Source organism: Juglans microcarpa x Juglans regia, chromosome 5S (assembly GCF_004785595.1).
Source record: "Juglans microcarpa x Juglans regia isolate MS1-56 chromosome 5S, Jm3101_v1.0, whole genome shotgun sequence".
In the NCBI taxonomy this organism is placed as follows: domain Eukaryota; kingdom Viridiplantae; phylum Streptophyta; class Magnoliopsida; order Fagales; family Juglandaceae; genus Juglans; species Juglans microcarpa x Juglans regia.
In genome coordinates, this window is record NC_054603.1 from 72188 (window position 1) to 93939 (window position 21752).

General features: G+C 38.1%; 4 protein-coding genes across 8 annotated transcripts; 3 read left to right on the forward strand and 1 right to left on the reverse strand.

Annotated features, from left to right (window-relative positions):
• Positions 1 to 541: 541 nt before the first annotated feature.
• Positions 542 to 2950, forward strand: LOC121268446. Of its 3 annotated transcripts, none has more exons than XM_041172734.1 (6): positions 542 to 998; positions 1092 to 1189; positions 1576 to 1786; positions 1880 to 2253; positions 2422 to 2499; positions 2611 to 2950. In XM_041172734.1, the coding sequence occupies exons 3-6, from the start codon at positions 1705 to 1707 to the stop codon at positions 2659 to 2661; spliced, it is 585 nt and encodes a 194-aa protein (XP_041028668.1). In that variant the 5' UTR covers positions 542 to 998; positions 1092 to 1189; positions 1576 to 1704; the 3' UTR covers positions 2662 to 2950. The 3 variants fall into 3 exon arrangements, with proteins under 3 accessions (XP_041028668.1, XP_041028666.1, XP_041028665.1); XM_041172732.1 differs by having other exon boundaries at positions 548 to 998; positions 1983 to 2253; XM_041172731.1 differs by lacking the exon at positions 1092 to 1189 and having other exon boundaries at positions 548 to 998; positions 1983 to 2253.
• A 1342-nt stretch (positions 2951 to 4292) lies between these two features.
• Positions 4293 to 8046, forward strand: LOC121267871. Of its 2 annotated transcripts, XM_041171967.1 has the most exons (3): positions 4293 to 4805; positions 6526 to 6594; positions 7185 to 8046. In XM_041171967.1, exons 1-3 carry the CDS (start codon positions 4524 to 4526, stop codon positions 7803 to 7805), a joined length of 972 nt encoding a protein of 323 aa, XP_041027901.1. In that variant the 5' UTR covers positions 4293 to 4523; the 3' UTR covers positions 7806 to 8046. The 2 variants fall into 2 exon arrangements, with proteins under 2 accessions (XP_041027901.1, XP_041027902.1); XM_041171968.1 differs by lacking the exon at positions 6526 to 6594 and having other exon boundaries at positions 4295 to 4805.
• Positions 8047 to 8133: 87 nt separating this feature from the next.
• On the reverse strand, positions 8134 to 8907 carry LOC121267872. The gene is made up of 2 exons (XM_041171969.1): positions 8539 to 8907; positions 8134 to 8403 (listed from the first exon to the last, which is right to left on the reverse strand). Exons 1-2 carry the CDS (start codon positions 8698 to 8700, stop codon positions 8308 to 8310), a joined length of 258 nt encoding a protein of 85 aa, XP_041027903.1. The 5' UTR covers positions 8701 to 8907; the 3' UTR covers positions 8134 to 8307.
• Positions 8908 to 10857: 1950 nt separating this feature from the next.
• Positions 10858 to 17310, forward strand: LOC121267881 (ADP-glucose phosphorylase). Of its 2 annotated transcripts, none has more exons than XM_041171980.1 (3): positions 10858 to 11469; positions 15557 to 15847; positions 17032 to 17310. In XM_041171980.1, the coding sequence occupies exons 1-3, from the start codon at positions 10975 to 10977 to the stop codon at positions 17146 to 17148; spliced, it is 903 nt and encodes a 300-aa protein (XP_041027914.1). In that variant the 5' UTR covers positions 10858 to 10974; the 3' UTR covers positions 17149 to 17310. The 2 variants fall into 2 exon arrangements, with proteins under 2 accessions (XP_041027914.1, XP_041027913.1); XM_041171979.1 differs by having other exon boundaries at positions 10859 to 11469; positions 16888 to 17310.
• The last annotated feature ends 4442 nt before the right edge of the window (positions 17311 to 21752 follow it).

The following is a 21752-nucleotide window of genomic DNA, read 5'->3' on the forward strand; positions in this document are numbered from 1 at the left end:
ACCCATGGAACTGACACACCTGGAGAAACTAGCACAACAACCCACCTCCATGGTCTCCCACTTAAATCGCAGTTTGATTCCAAGGAGAATCGAACTTGTGACATGAGGCGCATGTACACAAGTTCACCCTTACCACTTAGGCTGCGTTTGAATGTTGAACTGAGTTGAGTTGAGTTGAGATGATAAAATATTGTTAAAATATTATTTTTTTAATATTATTATTATTTTAGAATTTAAAAAAGTTAAATTATTTATTATATTTTGTGTTGGAATTTAAAAAAGTTATAATGATGAGTTGAGATGATTTTAAATTCTAAACGAAGTCTTAGGCTACCCATGGGTGGGTATTTATATATAACTCTATAATTATAAATAACCTTAAATATTTAACAAGTATGTTGATTTTATATATGAGAAATTGTATTTATAGTTTTATGGTGTGTAAATGGTGTGTAAATTTAGCGTAATTTTTTATAAAAAATTAAATAAATATGTGACCTTCGACGATATCTAGCAGACTTTATATACAATTATAGAATTCGAATAACTATATTTCTGTCTAATTGAATCTATGCGCGTCTGGGAAAGGTAGTTTTCTGAAAAAACAAACAACGCAATTTATTCTGTAGTGACCCAATTGATGAAATTTAAGAGGGCGAACAGGAGTCATCTCACCGTCCATTTCCAATCTTGTTTTGGTTTTTTTTTTTTCTCACTGGGAGTCTGGGACTGAAAGAAGCATGGATAGAGATGAGAGAGAGAGAAAGAGAGAGAGAGAGGTGGTATAAGGAACAAGAAGAAGGAGCAGAAGAAGAAGAATCCACACACAGAACAGAACTTTAACAGGCGAAAAGAAGTCCAACCCGTAAAACCCATAACAACAAGAGCCTCTCACAACGCGGGCAAAAGTAATTTCAATTACTCTAGATTTATAGAGAGAAAGAGAGAAGGATCTGGGATCTCTTTTGTTTTGGTGATTTTTTTTCTGTTACCCCGAGGTAAATCTGATATCACGAAGTCTATTTGATTCTCTTGCATGAATTTATATCATTGTAAAACTTTCTCTTCGTCATTTGGCTTGTTTGTAACAGAATCCCTTCTTTGTGCCTGGAGCAGCAAATCTTTTAATTTGTTGGGTAGTTTGAGAAAGATCTTCTTCGGTTTCTTCGTTGTAGTCAGAATTCTTGAGGTCGGAGACCATTTTCTTCAACTTGCAAATCTGTATCTTTGACTTTCCTCTACCCGGACGTTTTTTCAGAGCATTCAAGGGAAACTTGGTTTTATCCAAATACCTACTCTGATCCTTTCATCTTCGTCTAATATTTTCCACTTGTGTCACTTATGTGCTATTTGATTCAGCCGAAGAAAATAAAACCTAATTTTTCTTCTCCTTTCTTCATTTTTCTTTTAGTCAGTTTTATCTTTGCTCCTTAGTTTAGGAGGAAATCCAGCATCTGCTGTCTCTAAAATTCTTCTTTCTTTGGTTTTTGCTTCTGGGATTTCTGAGTTGATAAGGAAGAGTCACTTGGCGTTGACAAGAAATAAAATTCACGTCTCTTATCTTTTTCGTGGCAGGTATGGAGACAGGGGAGAGGAATCAGACAACGTGTAAACCCTTAGAACCTGAACTTTTCTTACAGTGGGGAAATAGAAAGCGAGTCAGATGCGTGAGAGTCAAAGACCATGAAATATCTGCTAGACTAAATGGTGGAATACGGAGGAAAATCACATCTAGCTTTGCTTCTGAGAAGAAAAGCTTCCATCTTCAGCCCAATCGGCTCTCCAGGTTGGTAGGGTGCTGTTTGAATGCTGAGAAAGCAAAAGAAAATACTTTGATTCCTTAACTGTGTAATATATGCACCCCCGCCTTTTCCCCCAGGAAATCGTCCCATCTCATCTAGCGAACAGGGCAGAAAGAATTACTTTCCCGGAACAAGGAAATATTTAATAAAAGGGCGTATTTTTCGGATATTTGGTTGCAGGAGTACGGAGGGAAGTACGCTGCGGAAATCGGCGTTGCTGGAGAAGGAGAGGTATTATAGCACGAGAGGGTCAGTGATTGTGGAGGAAAATGGGAAGGTATCGGTGGATCTGAATAATAATGGGATTGGAGAAGAGAGAGGGTTGGCTTTGCCAAAGCTGTGTATCACTCTGTCGAGCAAAGAGAAAGAGGAGGATTTTATGGCTATGAAGGGTTGTAAGCCTCCACAGAGGCCTAAGAAGAGGGCCAAGATCATCCAAAGAAGTGTACTTGTAAGTCTTTTTGTTTTTTCCCATAATCATGTATTAGCTGAAAGGAAAAAAAAAAAATATTATGAGATTTGGTCTCATGTAACTCCCTGATTTGGGTTGAGTCTTATATGGTTCGTATTGGTTTTGATTTTGTTTTTTGTTTTCCTTTTTCGGTCGAGTTGGTGGCAGTTGGTGAGTCCTGGGGCATGGCTGACTGATATGTGCCATGAGAGATATGAAGTTAGAGAGAAGAAGAATTCTAAGAAGGTACTTGATTGGTCCTTGCTCGATACTTGAATTTATATATTTTCCAGCATATATTTTTGGTATTTGACGTGTTTTGGTTTTTTTCCCTTTTCTTTTGGGTATGCGATGCAGAGACCAAGAGGATTGAAGGCCATGGGGAGTATGGACAGCGATTCAGAATGAGAGATGCGTACGATGGATTTGCAGTCGCAGAGGCACTTTCCTTTGGAAATTTTTAGAAGCTCGCTTGGAGGTAACAGTGGCGTGTGGCTAACTTAACAGATGTTTTGTTTTTTGGTACCTTAAGGGTGGATGGAAGGCGTTTCTGTTGACACGAAAAATTCTGATCTATAGCTGAGAAATCACTTTGTATTTTTGTATTTTGGTTTCCATATTGATATATAGTCTTGGTCAGATCTCCTCTCTTCGCCCTGTTGGGTGAAAATAACACTTGCCAATTGAAATTTTTAAAGGATGAGTTTTTCTCTTCTGGAGTGTTGGAACAAGGAATTGAAATATTAAGATCAAACTGCGAGGAGCGAGGGCTATATAAGGCACGATGATGAGGAAAAGAGTCCCAACTTTGGCTTATTTATTTGTGGTTGGATACATTAATTTCACCTATTTGTGATGGGTACGTAAAAACCCATAATGCTCGGCCGATGATTCACTTGGGTAAGAATTCAAGAATGACGTTGAAGCCGATGCTATACTTGAGCTATATTTTTGCATGGAGCTTTAACGTCGGTACTGGCAAATTAGAACCTCGCTTTCTATGGTGAAATGTTGGCAAAGTTGAATTCTAAACCCTTCAGACGCATCCAATGCGTGATCGAGTCGAGAAACCAATTAAGACTGAAACTAACTAGTGTTGGGATTTATAAACGCTATCATATTGTCCTTTATGCATACACACACTCGACTGCGATTGGGCTTCTTCACATGCATGTTATTCCTCATACACTCTCACAAAAAGGACAGAACAAAAGAATGCTCTTTTGTTCGCATGTTTTTTACCCAGTTGCTTTGTCCCTTGTTTCCACAAGAACATGTTTTCCCTAGTTTTGAATTCGCCCGCGTCCACAGAGAAGGCAATTGTGATGTGCTGCACGGTGTCCAAAATAAGCTAAAAATGTATCTGATCAGATCAACCAGTTTGAGGCTTGGCAGCTCAAAGCATTTTTACATCCCTTGAGGGAATTAATTTGCGGAGAAGTTAAAATCCCTCTAATAACAAGGAAGCCATGTTTAATATTGGCACAACCTTTATAACGAATTATCTTTTGTTAGAGACAATATGCGTGTTCAATGCAAAATTTCTATACATGAAGGTATTATCGAAAGACATGTTCTGTTGATTTGTTAGCATTGCGTATACCGATAACTGCTGTGGAATTAACACCCTTGCAGTATTAACTCTTAGTAATTACATATAAAAATTTCTGCACATCTAGGGAAAGGTATTCGAAGCTTGATTGATGGCGTTCCCTTGATGGCCTGCCTAAAAGAAGAGATAAGAAAATGTTCAAAACAGATTCATGAAATCTTAATCCAATTATTTTATCATTTTCTCGTAATTCTTTAAATAGTTTTGAGTGGCGGATCTTTTAATCACGTGTATGTCATGTCAGTATTTTTTATACATTAATTAAAATTATAATGCTTTTTTGAACCGGAAATTAAAAAGGATAACATTAAATACAATGGGAGAAGGAGGAAAAAAAAAATCTGGTGCAGGCCAGACCACGGCAGGCCCAATTCACTTAACTAACATAAAAAAAAAAGGCCAACCCAATCCTTCCTCCCCTCATGATTCATCCCTTACCTTGACAGAAACAGCAGACAACAGTGAAACTAGCCCTTCTCCTCACTTCCTCCGCACCATTCTCATCCTCATCCTCAGAGCAAGGAGAGAGAGAGAGAGACCCACAACAATAAACAACACAACGTAGAAGAAGAGAAAAAGTGGGTGCCGTTGGAAAAGCAGAAGCACAAAAACAAAACATGCATTGATCAACAGTTACAACAACACATACCCAAAAATTATGCAGGCTCAACTCCTTATGGTGGGAGTGGGACTCTCCCCGATCAACGGTTCCTCTTCCTCATACACTGCCCTTTCCTTCTCCTCCGCCTTCCATTCCACTCATCTTGCCGCCTCTCCATCCACCTCCACCCGACCCCAACCTAGCCTCCCCCGCTGGCTCCCACTCGTTTTCTCTTCCTCCCCATCGGCCGCCCATCTCGACCACTACGCTGTTCTCGGTCTCCCGCGGAACGCCTCTTTTGCTCACGTCAAACGAGCTTACCGCCTTCTCGCCCGTAAGGTACTGTTTATTTATATTCTGTTTGGTTGCCGGGAATCTGTAGCAAAATGAAAGATTGGTTAGGATTCTACAGTACTTGCCACATATAATAGAATTTTTTTTTTAAATTGGGATTTTTGGTGGCTTAAAGAATATTACTTCATTACAAGACTAAAAGCTACATCATCTTTGGTACATGGTACATACAACTCACCCGTCTATATGGGATTTTCTAAAATCCTCTGGCAGTTGGCAAACATCAAACTAGGTGCTGCGCCCAGTTGGTGAATGGTTAGTTTATAGAAGTAACTGTTTTGTTGTCTCTCATAAAGCTATATATTCACAAAAGATTACCTTTTACAATATACATATAGTACTTCTAAGCAGTATCTCTTTTGATTACCCCCCTCCCCTAAATTTTCATGTCAATAGTTCTAATTTTGTAAGGATGAGGGTGAAAATGAGAGAAAAATTCACTTTTGTAAAATAACTAAAGAAGGCAAAATAAGGTTCTGGCCCCTGGGTTTATGCATATATAGTTTGGGGTTTCAATCACCCTAATAAGATATTGCTCTGGTTGGTTTTAGTTAAATTTTCCTAGGAAGCATTCGCAATTTCACAGAATAAAATGGGTGTTTTACCCCTATGACATCAAGGATGCGCGCCAAATTACTAGTGCTTGGTGAATTAGCTTTTGTGGTCAGTAAATTATTTTTGTGATGTTTATGTTCTCCATGCTTTTGTATGTAGTATCAATCTTATCTGCTGTGTCTAAGAATTTACCCTGTTTAGACGGTAAATAGTGGAGCTCTAATTTAGAATGTATTGAATATGGTATAGTTTACGATGTTTGGAGAATGAGATAAGATGAGAACTCTGTGAACTGTTGTAAAATGGTTTGTGAAATAGTTTGAGTTACGATGTTTTATTAAGTTTTGGGATAAGAGAGAGAAAAAGTTGAATTAAAATATCATAAAGTTAAAATATTGTTATAATATTATTTTTTTAATATTATTTTTATTTTAAAATTTGAAAAAAAAATTGTATTATTTTATGTTTTATTTGGAAATTTGGGAAAGTTGAAATGATTAGGTAATGATTAGATAAAAAATTTGAAGATTTAAAATTATAAAGTGTTTGTGTTTGAGTGATATATGATAAGGAAATTATGAGAAATTTTGAGATGATATGAGATAAGTTACCCAAACAAGCCCAACAGTTAATTAGACCTGCTTCTCCAGAATACAGGGAGTTTCTACCAGCATATGTTTGTTCATCCATAATATCTCTGGGTTCCATGTCTTTTTTTTTCCTTGTAAAACATTACATGCTTAATGCTTGTGACTTTTATGATAAATGATAGATGAACATGTTTATTTAGTGCATAATTTCATGTCTTATGCCTCCATGTGGCCCTGATGGTATCAGGGACACCTTTGTGCATGCTGCCTTGATGTCGATTATTTGGGCCTAATTCCCTTGCACTTTGTGTTGTCTCAAACATTCTCGCATGTCTCCCTGATGCTCATTATATATATGTTTTTCCTTTGAAAAAAGAAAATTCCTACCTATCAAAAAAAGATCATATTATAGATTTGCAGAATTATTCTAAGGTACGTTTTTCTGCTGGATCTTCTGTAGTTGGGAAGTTTCACTCTGATAAACTAATACCTTTTGTGAACAGTATTAGTGAGACACCAAACGTTGGTTTAATTTATGTATTTGTCTGATTTAATTACAGTATCATCCCGATGTTAGCAAAGATTTGCAATCTGGTGAGGTATTCAAGAGAATCCGTCATGCATATGAAGTGAGCAATCCTTAAGTCATCTTTTCGTTTTGTGATTTACATTAACTGTTTTATTCTAAAAATCTTTTTGATCTGTTGTTCACTCCAACTTCTTATCTCTACTGCATGCAAATATTTCTTAAGTGTAGGGGAAATTTTTGACTTGTTTCAATCTCAAAATTTTTTTCACTGGTGTATAGAAACAACTGCTGGTTTGTGCAAACAGTGTAGAAAACTCTTTTTTGTTTTTAATTTTAATTTGACCAGTTCGTACTTTTTTTTGACTGGAAGAGAAGAGATGGTGTAAACAGCTAAGAAACCTTTGAATTTTGAAATTTTGATTGATTGTTTTACAATTAAGATATTTTCTGGAATGAGTAACCAAGTTCTTGATGGTGTTGGAAAGATCTTACTACCTGTTACTCCATATCACCTATCGAAAGAAATAAAAATACTGACTCCCTATTGCTATAAACTTGGCTGTAGTGCAGCGTCTTTACCAATTACTTCCACCTTCAAATAGCGCACTTCCCTCTTTCCTAAACTCTTTTATTACCTTAATTTCCCAAATCTAATGATAATATACCTGCATCCTCTATCCTCTGCTAAAGGTTTTATCTAATGAAGCAACAAGGACTCATTATGACCGAGACCTCAAATTGCAAGAAGACACTGACAGGCGAGATAGAGGAAAATGGAACCATAGGCCTGAATGTGAAGACAGGGCAAGGATTTATAGGTGGGCTGAAGTGAGGTTAAAAATGCGACATGAGAGATATTGGGAGCGCCATAGCTCTAACATCACTGAGGAGAATCCCTCCTATGATGATTCGGATGAGATGTCTGAAGAAGGAATTGTGGATCAAGAGAAAGGACCCTTCACCGATGTGCTTAGATCTGCCTTTATATCTATATTTATTCTGCGAACCTTTGGTTCTAGATGGTCTCTCACCTTTAGTAGCCTCATGGCCATGTTTGATAGGAAGCTGGATGCAGGGTATAAGATTGGTTATGTAATTGCATGGATTTTGGGCGGGAGTGGTGGTGTTTTGCTGACTTTGTGCCTCTCTTTTGCAAGTTGGGTTTGTGGAAAAACCAGCAGCAGCATAGTTGCTCTGGTGGTGGTAGCCATGTGGGTAGCCTCCAGTCTGGCAAGGTATGCACCACTTCCACAGGGTGCTCTTCTCACTCTTCTGTACATGTCTATTAAGCTACAGGTCGAATTAAACTAAAGCTGCCAACTGCTACTTCATCTTCTGTAAAAAGAATTCTTAGTTTCTGTAAATTTTGTTCTTTAGAAAGTGGCTGCGTACATAAGCTGTTTCTGTTATCGTGTTCTGAGAGTTGTTAATTGTATATTTCCTCTCCCATTGGATATAAAAATCCAGTTGGAACTGGTTTGACAAATAGAAGGTGCAGAAATTGCAGACTGGACACTGATACTTTTTGGATCAAGATGTTGGATTCTGTTTAGATCTTTGGTTTTTCCAGTTTTTGTATTACGGACTTCAGGCTTCGAAAGCGTAGATGCATTTGAAAATATAAAGTTCGACACTTGAGGACCGAAAAAAAAGAAGACATTTTCGTATTTGCAGAATTGTACGAGGTCTACACTGCTACAGTGCTACGCCCTTATATCCCATCCTCCGTCCGCCGAAAATTAATGACATATTTCTCTAGTGCTGTACTAATAGATTACAGAGATGAGCCTGAAATTAGTTCCATGATAAAGTTCTAGCAGCTCTTAACTTGCTCATCCTTCCTCAGATTCCTCCATAGGTACCTCCCGCTGGCCATGTCAACGAACACCCAGAAGCATTCTTGAATCGTCTGAAGTTGAAGAACATCAAAGTCAGGGCAAAGAAACAAAAAAGAAAAGCAGCACAATAATGAACGAACAAAAAACATAAAAGCATGTTGAAAATTTAAAAAACAGAAAAACAAAAAACCAAACGAATGGTATACCTTTTTAAGATTAAATTCTGGTTTATCTATCGTTGACGTTTTGTCAAGTGTAATGTCCTCTAAAATCTTGTCCGTCTGGGGCGAAGAATGAACTGTCCTCCATGCAAAATATGCAGCTAGGAGTGCCGAGAAAAACACCAAGATGAACCTCATGGGACACATTTCTTTCAGAAGCCGGAAAGGGAAAATCTTCCGTGCCGTTTGATGAGAGAGAGAGAGAGAGAGATGAATGGGCTGAAGATTATGACAAAAGCTTCGTAATTTTTCACTGGGGAGATTTCAAACAGAGAAAAGGAAAAGGAACGAAAAGCTTTGTGCTTTAGGAGGGTAATATAGATATGTCTGGAATGCGGAAAACGCGTAGCTGGTGATAGATCGTAGAAGTTTCTTTATATGTAAAATGAAAAGAAAGAGGAAGCTTTATTTGACTGGGTGTGGTGCGGGGCCGGCCTGTGGGCCATGGCTTACAATGTCAACAGCGGTAGGCCACCTGCTACAATTGCAACGAACAAATTTGTTCTAGGTTGGAGTATGCACACAACATTTCTCTCTCCAAAATCTATCATCATCCTCATTCATTATTCATATTATTGTTGTAAAAATTAAACCGTTCAACTCGAGAAAAAAATTGATAAGAACGATTCAGATTGTTGTACAAATATTATTAAAATGGTTGCGTTGATTTTCCAACCCATAGTGCGTTAGATGGTCGGTTTTCTATCTGTCGATTCAGTCATTCTATGGATCGGTGCGAATGCACATCTTTTATGCTACGCTGTTTTGTAAGGGAAAGAAAAATTATTTATATATTTATGAGAAATAATAGTTACAATCGTGTGTAAGTATCATATAATTAATTTTAAAAAAATAAATAAATACGAGACTTATATAAAAATAAATAAATATTTTAATAGACGATTCTACTCTTTTTCAAAATGAATACACTCTATAATTGTATATAACATTATTCTATATTTAATTTTCATGTAAAATACTATATAATAATTAAAAGAAATCACACAATAAACAGTGTCAACACACAACACACCAAATTTAACAATAAGAAAATACTATTTAATCTCTCCAATGTACTTTAAAAAATTATCGTTCTAATATTTTAATTTTTTTTTAGTAGTTTTTTTTTTATGAAAACAACTCATTTCATTAATGAATCGAAATTACAACAGTGACTTATTAATACATGAAAAAATTTAGATTACAAGCCAAACTACGCATCAACTCTGGAGCTTCTCTACACATAAATTCTTTTGTAGCGAACATTGTCTTAACTTCTCAACAAACTCTCTCCTAACAGAGAAAGTGTTTTGTAAACAGAACTTAAAGACCCCTCTATTCTCTCATGGAGGAAAAGTACGGGACCTTGCTATAGATACTAAATCCAATAGCCTATTTCTATTTTATTAAATACTAAAATAACAAAAAAAATACAAATAAAACATATTAACAATTAACAACTACTAACTAACAACTAAACTACAGAACTACAAGAACCAATGTGACTTTGGACGTCATGCCCACCACAACATCGGCATCTTGAGCCCTGACGGCACGAGTACCCAGCTCATACATGGACACAAATAGCCTTCACTACAGAGGTAGCACCTACGCGCGAGCACTGGTTGTATATTATCACCAGCCGTAACATCGCCCACTACTCTCGAATAGCTCTTGTCTCGGATTGCGTCCGATCCAAAGACTCAACACCTCACTCGGGTCAATAAAAGAACAAAAGAATAGAAAAACAAACAGCAATAAAAACACTGAAATAGAACAACAAAGAAACAGAAAAACAAAAATGGATGAACAGTGCACGATGCCTCAACACTAGTCAGTTGGGGAGGAAAGCTGACGGTCAATCTTGGAAGTTCCAGAGTCAGGGAGTACTGAGAAGCCGAGCATGGCGTCGATTGAGGGCTCCACGGTAGCGCGTGTTGGGCACGCGTCGACTAGATCCGGAACTTCGTCCCGCACATGCAGGCTACGCTCCACTTCAATGAACATCGTATTTGGTGGTCTTGAAGATCGGCGGCTAGGCATCATCCCGGTGGGGTGCATGTAGAAGGACGACAACTATGGGTATAACCGGTTCGGTCCGGTCCGGTTTTGGATAAAATCTAGAATCGAACCGGTATGTACTGGTTTTTCATTTTTCAAAACCGATTACGCCCCGGTTACCCTCCTAAATCTGTACATCCAGTTTTAAAATTAAAAAATAAAAAAAATTAAATATAAATTAGATAGTAAATAAATAGTAGTAGATAGTAATCTTTTCATTATTCTCCGCATAAAAGGTTTTTTGTAAGTCATTGCCCGACAAGGGAAGCTGTCACCAACTCCAGACCTCCAAGGCTTCACACTCCACAAGGGTAGCAAAGCAGAACAAAAATCAGATTCTGACCCAAACGAACAAACCACATGGGATCGCCACAGGGTCGAATCCCCGAACTAAGGAAGGACTCGGTAACGAATCGGTGGGTCATATTCTCACCGGCTAGGGCTAAGAGACCTTCCGATTTCAAGTCCAAATCCCCTACCACCACCCAAACCCAACAGCAGCAGGACTGCCCCTTCTGCCTCGGCCACGAGCACCAGTGCGCTCCCGAGATCTTCCGGGTCCCCCCTAGCTCCGGCCCTCACTGGAAGATCAGGGTTATCGAGAATCTCTACCCGGCTCTCAGCCGGACTCTCGCTGACCCCTCTGCCCAATACCCTATCCTTAACCCAAACCCTAACCCTGGCTCCGGTGTTAAGGTTTTGGGAGGGTTTGGGTTTCATGATGTAGTGATCGAGACCCCAGTTCACTCGGTTCAACTTTCGGATTTGTCCCCCCAGGAGGTCGGCGAGGTTCTTCTCGCTTACAAGAAGCGGATCGAGCAGCTTTCCACCCACGACTCCATTAAATTTGTGCAGGTTTTGGCCGTGCTAAAAAATTCTAAATTTATGAGATTTATGGTTTTGCACATTTTTTGTGCCGACTCTCTTTTTGTTTTGAAAATGAGATAAATGAGAAAACTGTGAATAACAGTAAAATGGTTTATAAATAGTAATGAAATAATTTGTGAATATAAATAAAATGGTTTGTGAAATGTTAGTAAAATAATTTGAGTTAAAATGTTTTGTTGAATTTTAGGAAAGGAGAAAAGTTAAATAAAAATATTATAATTTTAAAATATTGTTAGAATATAATTTTTAATATAATTTTTATTTTAGAATTTAAAAACAATGGAATTGTTTTTGTGTTTTGTTTGAAAATTTGAAAAAGTTGTAATAATTAGGTAATGGTATAATGAAAACGTTGAAAATTTGAAAGTGAAAAGTGTTTATGTTTGAGAAGTAAATTATGAAAAATTTGAGATGAGACGATTTGGATTCTCAAATGGGGTCTTAATCCATGTTTTTTATTTGTAGATGGTCTTGTATGAAGTTCTGTATGAGAGAACTTTTAGGAGTAACAATACATAAGAAGTCCTTGGAGGAGTTGTAGGGCTTAAAAAGTGTGAAGGAGAGAGCACTATCTGAAGAAGAGAAGCTACAGAAAAACCATGTGAGTATTGATTAGGGCTAAAAACCAAGACTATCCAAAATCAAAACCGCACCGATAGTTTTTTAAGGAGGTGGTGCCGATCGAAACCTGCCGATTAAGGGGGAGAAAACCGGCGACGTCGGTCTCGTTGTGATTCCGGTCGGTTCGCCGGTTTTCAATTGATTATGCAAACACACACAAAGTTACAAACCTAGAAAATGATCAAGGTCCAAAACTCAATCACGATTCCCGATTGTAAAATTTCAAAATAAACAAACTCACAAAATCAAAATCATACCAATATAGACATATGGACTTCGGAGTCATGGATGTTGGACATAGAGATTTGCCAAGGGAGAGTGAGAGAGACTGAGATTGGACACGAGCTTCAGAGATGACATCGAGGCGAGGTGGATCTCACCGGCGGCATGAAACAGGAGAGATGATGTGCGGTTGCCGACTTGTGAGAGAGTCTGAAAGAGAAACTGAGAAAGAGAGAATCTGGAGAAGGAGAAAGAGGGGAAGGGGTAATAAACCCTAAATCCAAACGACGTCGTTTGGTGTATTAAACCTAACGGCGTTGTTTCATATTATTTTTTTTCTAAACCTCAGGTGTAAAACGACACCGTTTAATTTAACGGCGTCATTTTAAGCAAGATATATATAAAAAATATATATTTGCTATCGGCCGATTCGGCGATTTGACATTGGTTTAAACTGGAACCGAACCGGCCGACGTTGGTTTTACCAAATTCCTACCACCGGCCAATCGGTTCTCCACCGGTTCCGGCCGGTTCCTAACTCCGAAAGCCAGTTCTCGACTCCGACAGCTGGTTCCCATCAGTGACAACCAGTTTGATCGGTTCCTGTACACCCCTATTATTGATCTTGAAAGGGTAGTGGACCTTTTATGATATATCACATAGAAAACCCCGCCATCATCCTTCACCCAAACGCTAAGGCACTGACCGGTGTGTGACACTCAGGTAAGACAACCCGGCACCACCATAGACAAGACCGATAGGCTCTGGCGACTCCGCTGAAGGCACTCTGGCTTCGTTCCTCCCTCCAGCGACCTAGAGTTTCTTAGGATCCTTTTGGTTTCATCGACAATTGCAAATACCCACCATCGCCACAGACAATTGCAAATACCCACCATCGCCACAGACAATTGCAAATACCCACCATCGCCACGGACAAGACCGACGGGCTCAGGTGACTCCTCTGAGGGCACTCCGGTGTCAGTCCTCCCTCCGACGATTGGGATTTTCTCAGGAAACCGCTCCTTTGGTTTCTTTGACACAGATCTGGTGTAGTCTAGCATCAAACCTACCTCAGATCTGCATAACATTTTTTCTCCTTGAGATGATGATGCGAGATGATCCTATGATTTGCAATCAAAGGATGACGACGCGTGACACGGAATTGTCTCAGATGGAAGGTGAGAGGTGGTTGAAGGTGGAATAAAAAACTTTCATTTTTACGAAAGATGGAGGAAATAGCTTTCGCATCTCTAAACGTAGTAAAAGGATTGCTAAGTTCATGTGTCTATGTGGGACAACAACTTCATGGGTTGCTAAGGGGATAAAGGATTGTTTAGAATTCCTCTGTCACGATGGATTATTCAGGGAGTTAAGGATGGGCAATGGAGTTCTCATCGTTCAACATCATATTAACGCAAGGGGCAGTTTTTTGCAACTCTTAGAATTTCGGAATGGAAGGAGGTAATGATTGTTGCTGATCCCTGAAGGCGCAAATGACATCAGATGGAAAGGTTTTATGCATTCCATTCGAAGTGTCACTGGGTCCAAAGCCTGTGTTCTGAAGCATGCAAACAGAGGAGAGTTTGTTGATGGAAAGACAGTGGGAAGGCCTTTCTCGGTCAAAGGTGCCTCATACGCCTCTGTTGAGGTCCCCGTCGTGTATCCCGTCTGAGAATAGCTTTGCAGTGAAAGGAAATGGTAAGGCACTTGTAGGAAACAAAGGTTGTCAGGTGACATTGAGAGAAGTGGAGGGTAAGCACTATGTGTTGCATGATGGAACAGGTGCCTCTGTCGAGTGTTTGAGGGTGGGAGAAGTGGAGGGGGGCTTGTGGGCTGTCAGAGCTCAATTGACAGGAATTATGGAGTATGTGAGAGATCTTATAATTAAAGTGGATAAGGGGTTGGACCTGGTCTTGGTTGAAAACGGACGCCACCGCGCCCCCGGGGGGGGTTAGATCCTACGGGTCTAAAGTCCTCAAGTTCGTTGGAAAAGGGCATTTTGATGCCGTCATAGATAGGGTTGTCGGACTTCGACATCACTGTTCATACTAGTGTCACTCAGGAGTCAGGACATCGGCAGCTTGTCGTCTGACTGCCCTCAGTCAGCAATTGCAAATGGGGTTGGTACCTTTTTTCAAGGTTCACTTTTATTTGAAGATGGGGGTCCTTCTAGGGTTTTGAGTACTTTGGAAGAAGTAGACGAGCCTATTTCAGAATATGAAAATGGGGTAACAGAAGGTAGTGCTTCCCCTACCTGTTCTATGCCTCCTGAGGGAGCAATAAGTTCTGACAAAGTGGCACAAAAAGGGTCGTCGAGGGGTGGAACACCTACAAGCAATGTTCTCTTCAATGGAACAATGACACCTTTGCCGGAGGTGAAGGAACTTTTAATGGTGACAACAACAATATAGCTGTTGAGGAGGTTCGGGATTTGATGGCGGGATATGGTGAGGAGGAAATTATGGGTTTGTCGTTGGTGCCTTGTAAGGAGGAATGTTTAGGGTCGAGAGTGCAGTTGGGAACTGTGTCTGGGGATAATGTTTTCCTGGTTTCTCTTCCTCCAATAAACAATTTAACGGGTTCACCATCGGATTGGGTTCTGCTTAAGGTTAACGAGATTCAGCATTGTGGGGGGATTTCCTATGAAGGATGTGAATACCAATTTAAAACACAACTCACTGCGATTGAGGCGGGCCACTCGCTAGAAACCAAATCAAGATTTAAGAAAAGCATGGAGTTAAAGCGTCTTTTTTGGGCAATCAACTACGATGCTAAAGGAGGTAGTTCAAGCCGAGGGAAGACTAAAGGGAGGGCCTTATGAAGTCATCTTCGTAGAGGGAGTTTCGGGTAGAGTATTAGTCTTACGGAAAACAAGGGATTGGGGTTGGGGACGTGTGTTCTATTCCATTCGGGCTTGGTGTATTTTGGATAGATTTTTAATTTTCACGGGCTTATTAGTCATTAGGGACTCTCTAGTATGGGTTAGGTGTTTTTTTGTATTCGTCCAGTGTACTTGGTTACTCCTATTGTTATTAATATATATAATATTTTTACTTAGAAAAACAATACATACATAAACAAATAAATACTTTTGCATTTGAGCTGTAGCTGGATTGTATTTACGTGTGCATGCCCATGGGTGTATTTTCTTCTATCCTTTTGCAATTGAATGAAGTTTTATCTGACAGGGAATGGGCTTCTTTGTTTGAAGGTGTTTAAAAACCATGGTGCTTCAGCTGGGGCGTCTATGAGCCACTCTCACAGTCAGATACTAGCTCTTCCAGTTGTTCCTGCCGATGTATCTGCTCGACTTGACAGTATGAATGGGTTTTTCCATGAGACAGGGAAATGCAGTATTTGTGAAGTGGGAGTGGAAGACCTCTTGATTGATGAATCGACCCATTTTTTTGCGATTGTTCCATTTGCTGCTACTTTTCCTTTTGAGATATGGATTATTCCCCGCCATCACTCTTCTCACTTTCATGAACTGGATGGTGCAAAGGTAATGCTCAAGTGCCATATGGTTTGAGTTATTTTTGGAGCTTGCTTGAACTGATTTTGGGTTGATATAGGCTTCGATTAGGTTGTATGGCTTGGTGTAATTGAATAATGTAGCTTTAGGGTCCATTTGGATATTTAGAATATCTTAGTATATTTGTGAATAACAGTAAAATAATTTGACTTAAGATGTTTTATTGAGTTTTAGAAAATGAGAAAGAAAAAGTTGAATAAAAATATTATAAAGTTATAAAAACTTGTTTGAGTATAATTTTTAATATTATTTTTGTTTTGAAATTTGAAAAAGTAGTATTTTTTTTTTTTGTGTTTTGTTTGAGAGTTTGGAAGAGTTGTAATGCTTAAGTAATAATTAGATGAAAAAGTTAAAAATTTGAAATTGAAATAGTTAAGTTTGGGAGAGTGATGTTTGGAAATGAATATTTAAGAATATATGAGAATATTTAAGAACAGTTGTGTTGTCAAACAGACCTTTAATGTTTTAGTAGAAGGCTGATAAAAGAAGAAAGAAAAGTTGAATGGAAATATAGTTGGCATCACAGGGATGGTTACATTAATCGGCCTTTAAAGAACTCTGTAAGCTCTTTTACATATGAATCTATGTGATTTGGAAACAACTCGTAGCAGCATCAATTTCATTTCAAACATGACAGTGGAACATGTTGGATAGATTAGGAAGAATATCAGCAAGCCATAGTTTCTATGTTAATTTTCTCTTCTTTCTTTCTTTCTTTCTTTTTTTTTTTTTTTTTTGGGGGGGGGGGGGGGGGGAGGGGTGTTAAAGAAAGTGTAGCAGCTATACTTGGAACCCAGTAATTTGGGTTGTAGTTTTGATGCCTATCGATTATGATCACAACTAAAGTAAGGGATCTTTGATTATTAGATTAGCCTGGACTAGTCTCGCTGCGTGCACAACTTTTTTAACCTTGTATCATAGGTTAAGAACCTCACGTCATAGCTGCTGATATGTAGCTTATTCGTGATTTTCTGAGACTTTTATAAACTGTTTGATGTGCACTTCTGCAGGCAGTTGATCTTGGTGGTTTACTGAAACTCATGCTTCGGAAGATATCATTACAGTTGAACAATCCACCATTCAATTTTATGATTCACACCTCACCACTTCGGGTTACCAATTCAGAGTTACCTTACACACATTGGTTTTTACAGATAATTCCTCAATTAACTGTGGTAGCAGGGTTTGAAATCGGAACTGGGTGTCATATAAATCCTGTATTCCCAGAAGATGCTGCCAAAGTTCTAAGGGAAGTACAAAACTCGGAATAGGGAATTAATACAAACAGTAACAAGCATTGTCTTCGGATGTTCGCTATATGTAATTATATATGTGTGCGCGCACTCTCGCAACTACCACTTTTATATTTAACCGTAGGAAATAATCTTCACTACAACCATGTATTTTAAGTGAGAATTCCCATGGTACTTTCATGTACGTATGTTCCATCCCTTGGGCCAATCAAAGTCAGTCACGTTTTTACCACTTTGCCTTTGCATGGTATTAAACAAATTGAGGGCAAAGTTGCAAAGTGACGAGATTAGAGTGTTTTGCTTGGAAGCTTCCTATGATATTTTCATGACTTTATGTATGCTTCATCCCTGTATCAATCTCAGTCACATTTTTACCACTAAATCCATCGAGTACAAAGTTGTAAAGTTATAAGTTAGGGGTCTTTTTTATGGTATTTTCATGACTTTTTATGCTAATACCTGTTGGAATTTCGCTAATAAAATTGGTACAACAAATATCATTTGACTTACATTTGTTAAGTCATGTGTGTGGCACGTATATAACATTAAACATTGTTAAAATAGCATAAAAAGTACTTAGAAAGTAAAACATTTAAATAAAAGGCTAAAAATTAAAATAGTTACGAAAACAATCAAAATTCCAGTAAGTGTGGGCCCTTGGTAGATGTTAGGGGTATTGGCGCAAACAAGAAACAAATAAAGTTTGATTTTTATTGCCATAAATTGAGTGATACGGAAGAAATATAAAGTTTGAAAATAAACTTTATGCTCCCGTTAGTTGAAAACTTTTTGGTTTTTATTTTTTTAAACATTTTTTTAGTTTTCTTAATCATTAAAAAAATACACAACTTCATTAATAATTACTTCCTTAATCATTAAGTAATTAGGGTTTAGGATTGAGGGGGCAAAATCATGAGGTAATCTAGCATTTTTTTTTTTAATGGGTGCTCGAATTACAATATTTAAAATATTACATCAACAAGCTCTCAAAATATTATCATGTGCACAATTTGTTACGAAATAAGTATTAAGATCTGGTTATATAATTTGTTTTAGTCATTTTTACAAAGTTTGATCATTATGATTATGTTATATCAATCGTTTTTCGTCCATCTTATTTCTTAAAAATAGATGAAAAGTGATATTTGGGAAAAAAAAAAAAAAAGATATAATGCAGTCAGATAATTTGGATAAAGGAGTGACAATTAAAAGAAAAATAAGAACTTAAAGTAAGCATTGCCTCAATAGTTAAAAGGAAAATTATTAGTTACTTTGTTGTTTCTATCATATCATTTCCTCAATATAATATTATATATACACATTCTTATGATAAAACAGGCAGTAAGGCATCATCAACAAGAGAAATACCTTGTGCAAGATGTTCACTCCATCATGGCAAATATAAGATGGGAGATTAGACATGTAAGAAGGAGGGCCAACCAAGTAGCTCATCAGCTAGCCCAGCAAGCACTCCATCAAAGCTATGAGGTTATCGATATTGAGTTTGTCAACCTTTGTATTCGTGCGTTAGTGATGGCTGATAAAAGTAGATCTGGTTTTTGTCCAAGTTTAGTAGATGTAGAACAATCTTTTGTAAATGGTGAAGGTTTTGTAATGTTTGATCATGTCATGAACAATGTAATAGCTGAATGCCACATTGATGGCTTTTGAATGAAGTTTGAGGTTTTCAAAAAAAAAAAAAAAGAGGCAGCTTGGCCTCTACCATTGTGTAGACTAAAATACCCTTCATAGTGATTATATTATCAGTTATAATTTGCAGTAATAAGTGTTATTTATTGTATAGTATCGGTATCTCTCATGTCAGAACTTATTTTAATCGGATTGGTATTTGCAAAAAGCAATTTTCTCTACTAATTGAATTTTTTTCTCGAGATACCCTTTTGTGGTATTTCTTTTATATATATATATATATATATATAGGAAAATAGCAATAACATTGAAACAAAGTGCATTACAAATTGTTCTTATCAAGACATAGACCCACCACATTTCAATATTCTCTACATTCCATGCATATCTAGCCAAACGGTATCCAACCTTATTACCCATTCTGTGAACATTTACCACTTTGCACTCTTTAAAGTTTTTCATTAATTGTTATATTTCTTTCAGTAAATTTCCAAAAGCTAAGAAATTATGTCCAAATAGTTGAAGTTCATTAACAAGTAATAAGCTATCACTTTCCATAATCAGTTACGGGATACCCTATTGAATACAAAATTGTAACCCCTTAAGCATAGCTAGAGCTTCAATAGATTTTGGATTTGTCACCTCATTTTCCACTTTACTGCATGATAAAATAACTTCACCCTGTTCATTTCTAAGAACAGCACCCACTCCTGCTTTCCTTTGATAAAAAAATATAGCACCATCCACATTCAACTTCAAATATCTTGGTGGATGGGGTTTCCAAAATAGCACAACAACTTTGAGTCTTTATTCACATAGGGTTGCACCTCTTTTTGAGCTTGAGGATTCCATTCGGCGAGCTTTCAAGTTTGTTTCTTAAAGAAATAAAACGTCGGGGTCTTCCTTCTTGACAAGGTCTCAAAGGGTCTGAATTCCATATGGTTCCCAAGCCCATGGGAATTTCAGCTTAAAGTTTCCATTAGTCTCGACGGGGCTATAACACAGCCTCTGCCGATACCTTTGAGTTGTTCTCCATCTCGCCTCTTGCATGTCTACTGTTTGAAAAATTCTTCCTCCTGTTGTGTTCGACATCTTCTTCAATCTCGGATATTTCTCTCTTTCTTCTTCGTTGATTCTCACCTTTTGGATTTTCAATCTAGGCCTCCATATCTTCTTCCACCTTCTTTCTCTTTCATTTTCGGCCTTTTGCAGTTGGGCTGGTGATGAACAATGATAGTGGGCTCTCACTTGTGGTTAAGTTTTGTTGTTTTGAATGTGTCTTTGAGTGGTCCAAACCCATAGACTCATATTATACATTCACAGGCATAGACTCATCTTCCAGATTCTATGTTTGACTCTATCTTTGTTTATGGGATTCCATCTGTATTTTGGTTACTTCTAATTTCTTGCTTCCATCATCAATTGTTATCTTTTTAACCATGGATATCTCGACAGCTTTTGTAATTGAAGGATTACGAGTTTTTTGCACAATCCCACTATTCCGTCCCTCTGAAATTTCTTCTGTATTTGAACAGCCGGAAATTTTTGCACATTCTGTTTCTTGCCATTTACTACTTGCCGGAATAGTCACTGGACTTGTGGTTTGAGCTGTTTTCATGTGCTATTGTTGTTTCTCCCATCTATGATCACTGTAATTTCCAACTTGTAGCCATTGCCCATAGGGAAAACCTTCCATATCATAAGATTCACTTTCTGCTTTCCACTTCTCACACTCCCGATGGTTATACCCTAGTTTCTCACAGTAGTAGCAGAAGTCTGGTAATCTCTCATATGTGAATCGAAGCAAACAAGGGTTGTTTGTTCCAATATTTATTTTCTTCCATCGCTGGAGAGGTTTCGTTATGTCTAAACAAATTTTAGCTCGTATAAATTCACCCCATTCCAATCCCCCTTTCTCTAAGTCCACTTCCTTAACTTTGCCCAGAGATTCCCAATAAGATGGCCAATATACTCATTTCGTGCCATTAGAGGCAGGTCATAAATGCGAATCCAGAACAACGACTTTGTTATTTGAATTTGGTGCACTTGCTGAGTGCCATCAAATTCCTTAATCAACACTAGATTTTTATCAAACGCCCATGGCCCCTCACGTTGCACCCTTTTCCTTGCCTCTAACATCCTTAAATTCATTAAGTAAAAACACCGACCCTACATCTCGAAACCTGAGAGGCGTCACAAGTCTCCATATCTTCTTCATTGTCAGCTTGAAAGCCTCTCTGTTGTAATGTTTCGTTGTGAGAAGTTTAATAATCAAACAATTTTCTCCTCTTGTTATTGCATCTTCCAGCAGACTTGTCTCTACATGTATCTCTCCATGCTCTTGTTTCGTAAGGGAAATCTTTGCATACAACTTCCCCAAGCCAACCTCCATATCAAAATCACTCTTATGGAAAAGGTGAAAAAAAACATGTACATAGACAGGATGAAGACCTATACTCAAGGAAGACCCAGAGAGAGGAGAATTTTTTACGCTTCCTTCTATTAAGTCCTTTTTGTGGTATTTCTTAATACAAGGTTGATGGTTCATTTTTTTCGACTTTTTACCTCAACCCATGCCTACCCTTTTTCTCTTGCACATTTTATTCTCTCTCCTTTGGTTGCTCTCGTTTACATCAAGAGCTTGCCCACAAAAAAGGTCAAAGCATTTTGCCTTTAGAGGTGCTCATCTAGGGTCTGAGCACTTTGTCTTCCGTGGTGCTTGTAGTCTTAGCACTTTGCCTCTCGATGTGCTCACGTAAGGTCCAAGCACTTCGCCTCTCGAGGTGCTCGCCTAGAAGCTGATCGCTTTGCCTTTTGAGATACTTGCTTAGGTTGTAAGCATTATGCCTATAGGTGTAAATTTAAATTGGAAAACCGGAAAACCAGCCTGGACCGGACCCAATCCGAGACCGATTCCGGTATTATGAAAACTAGCCGGACCCGATTCAGAAACTGTCCGGTTTCGGTTCTGT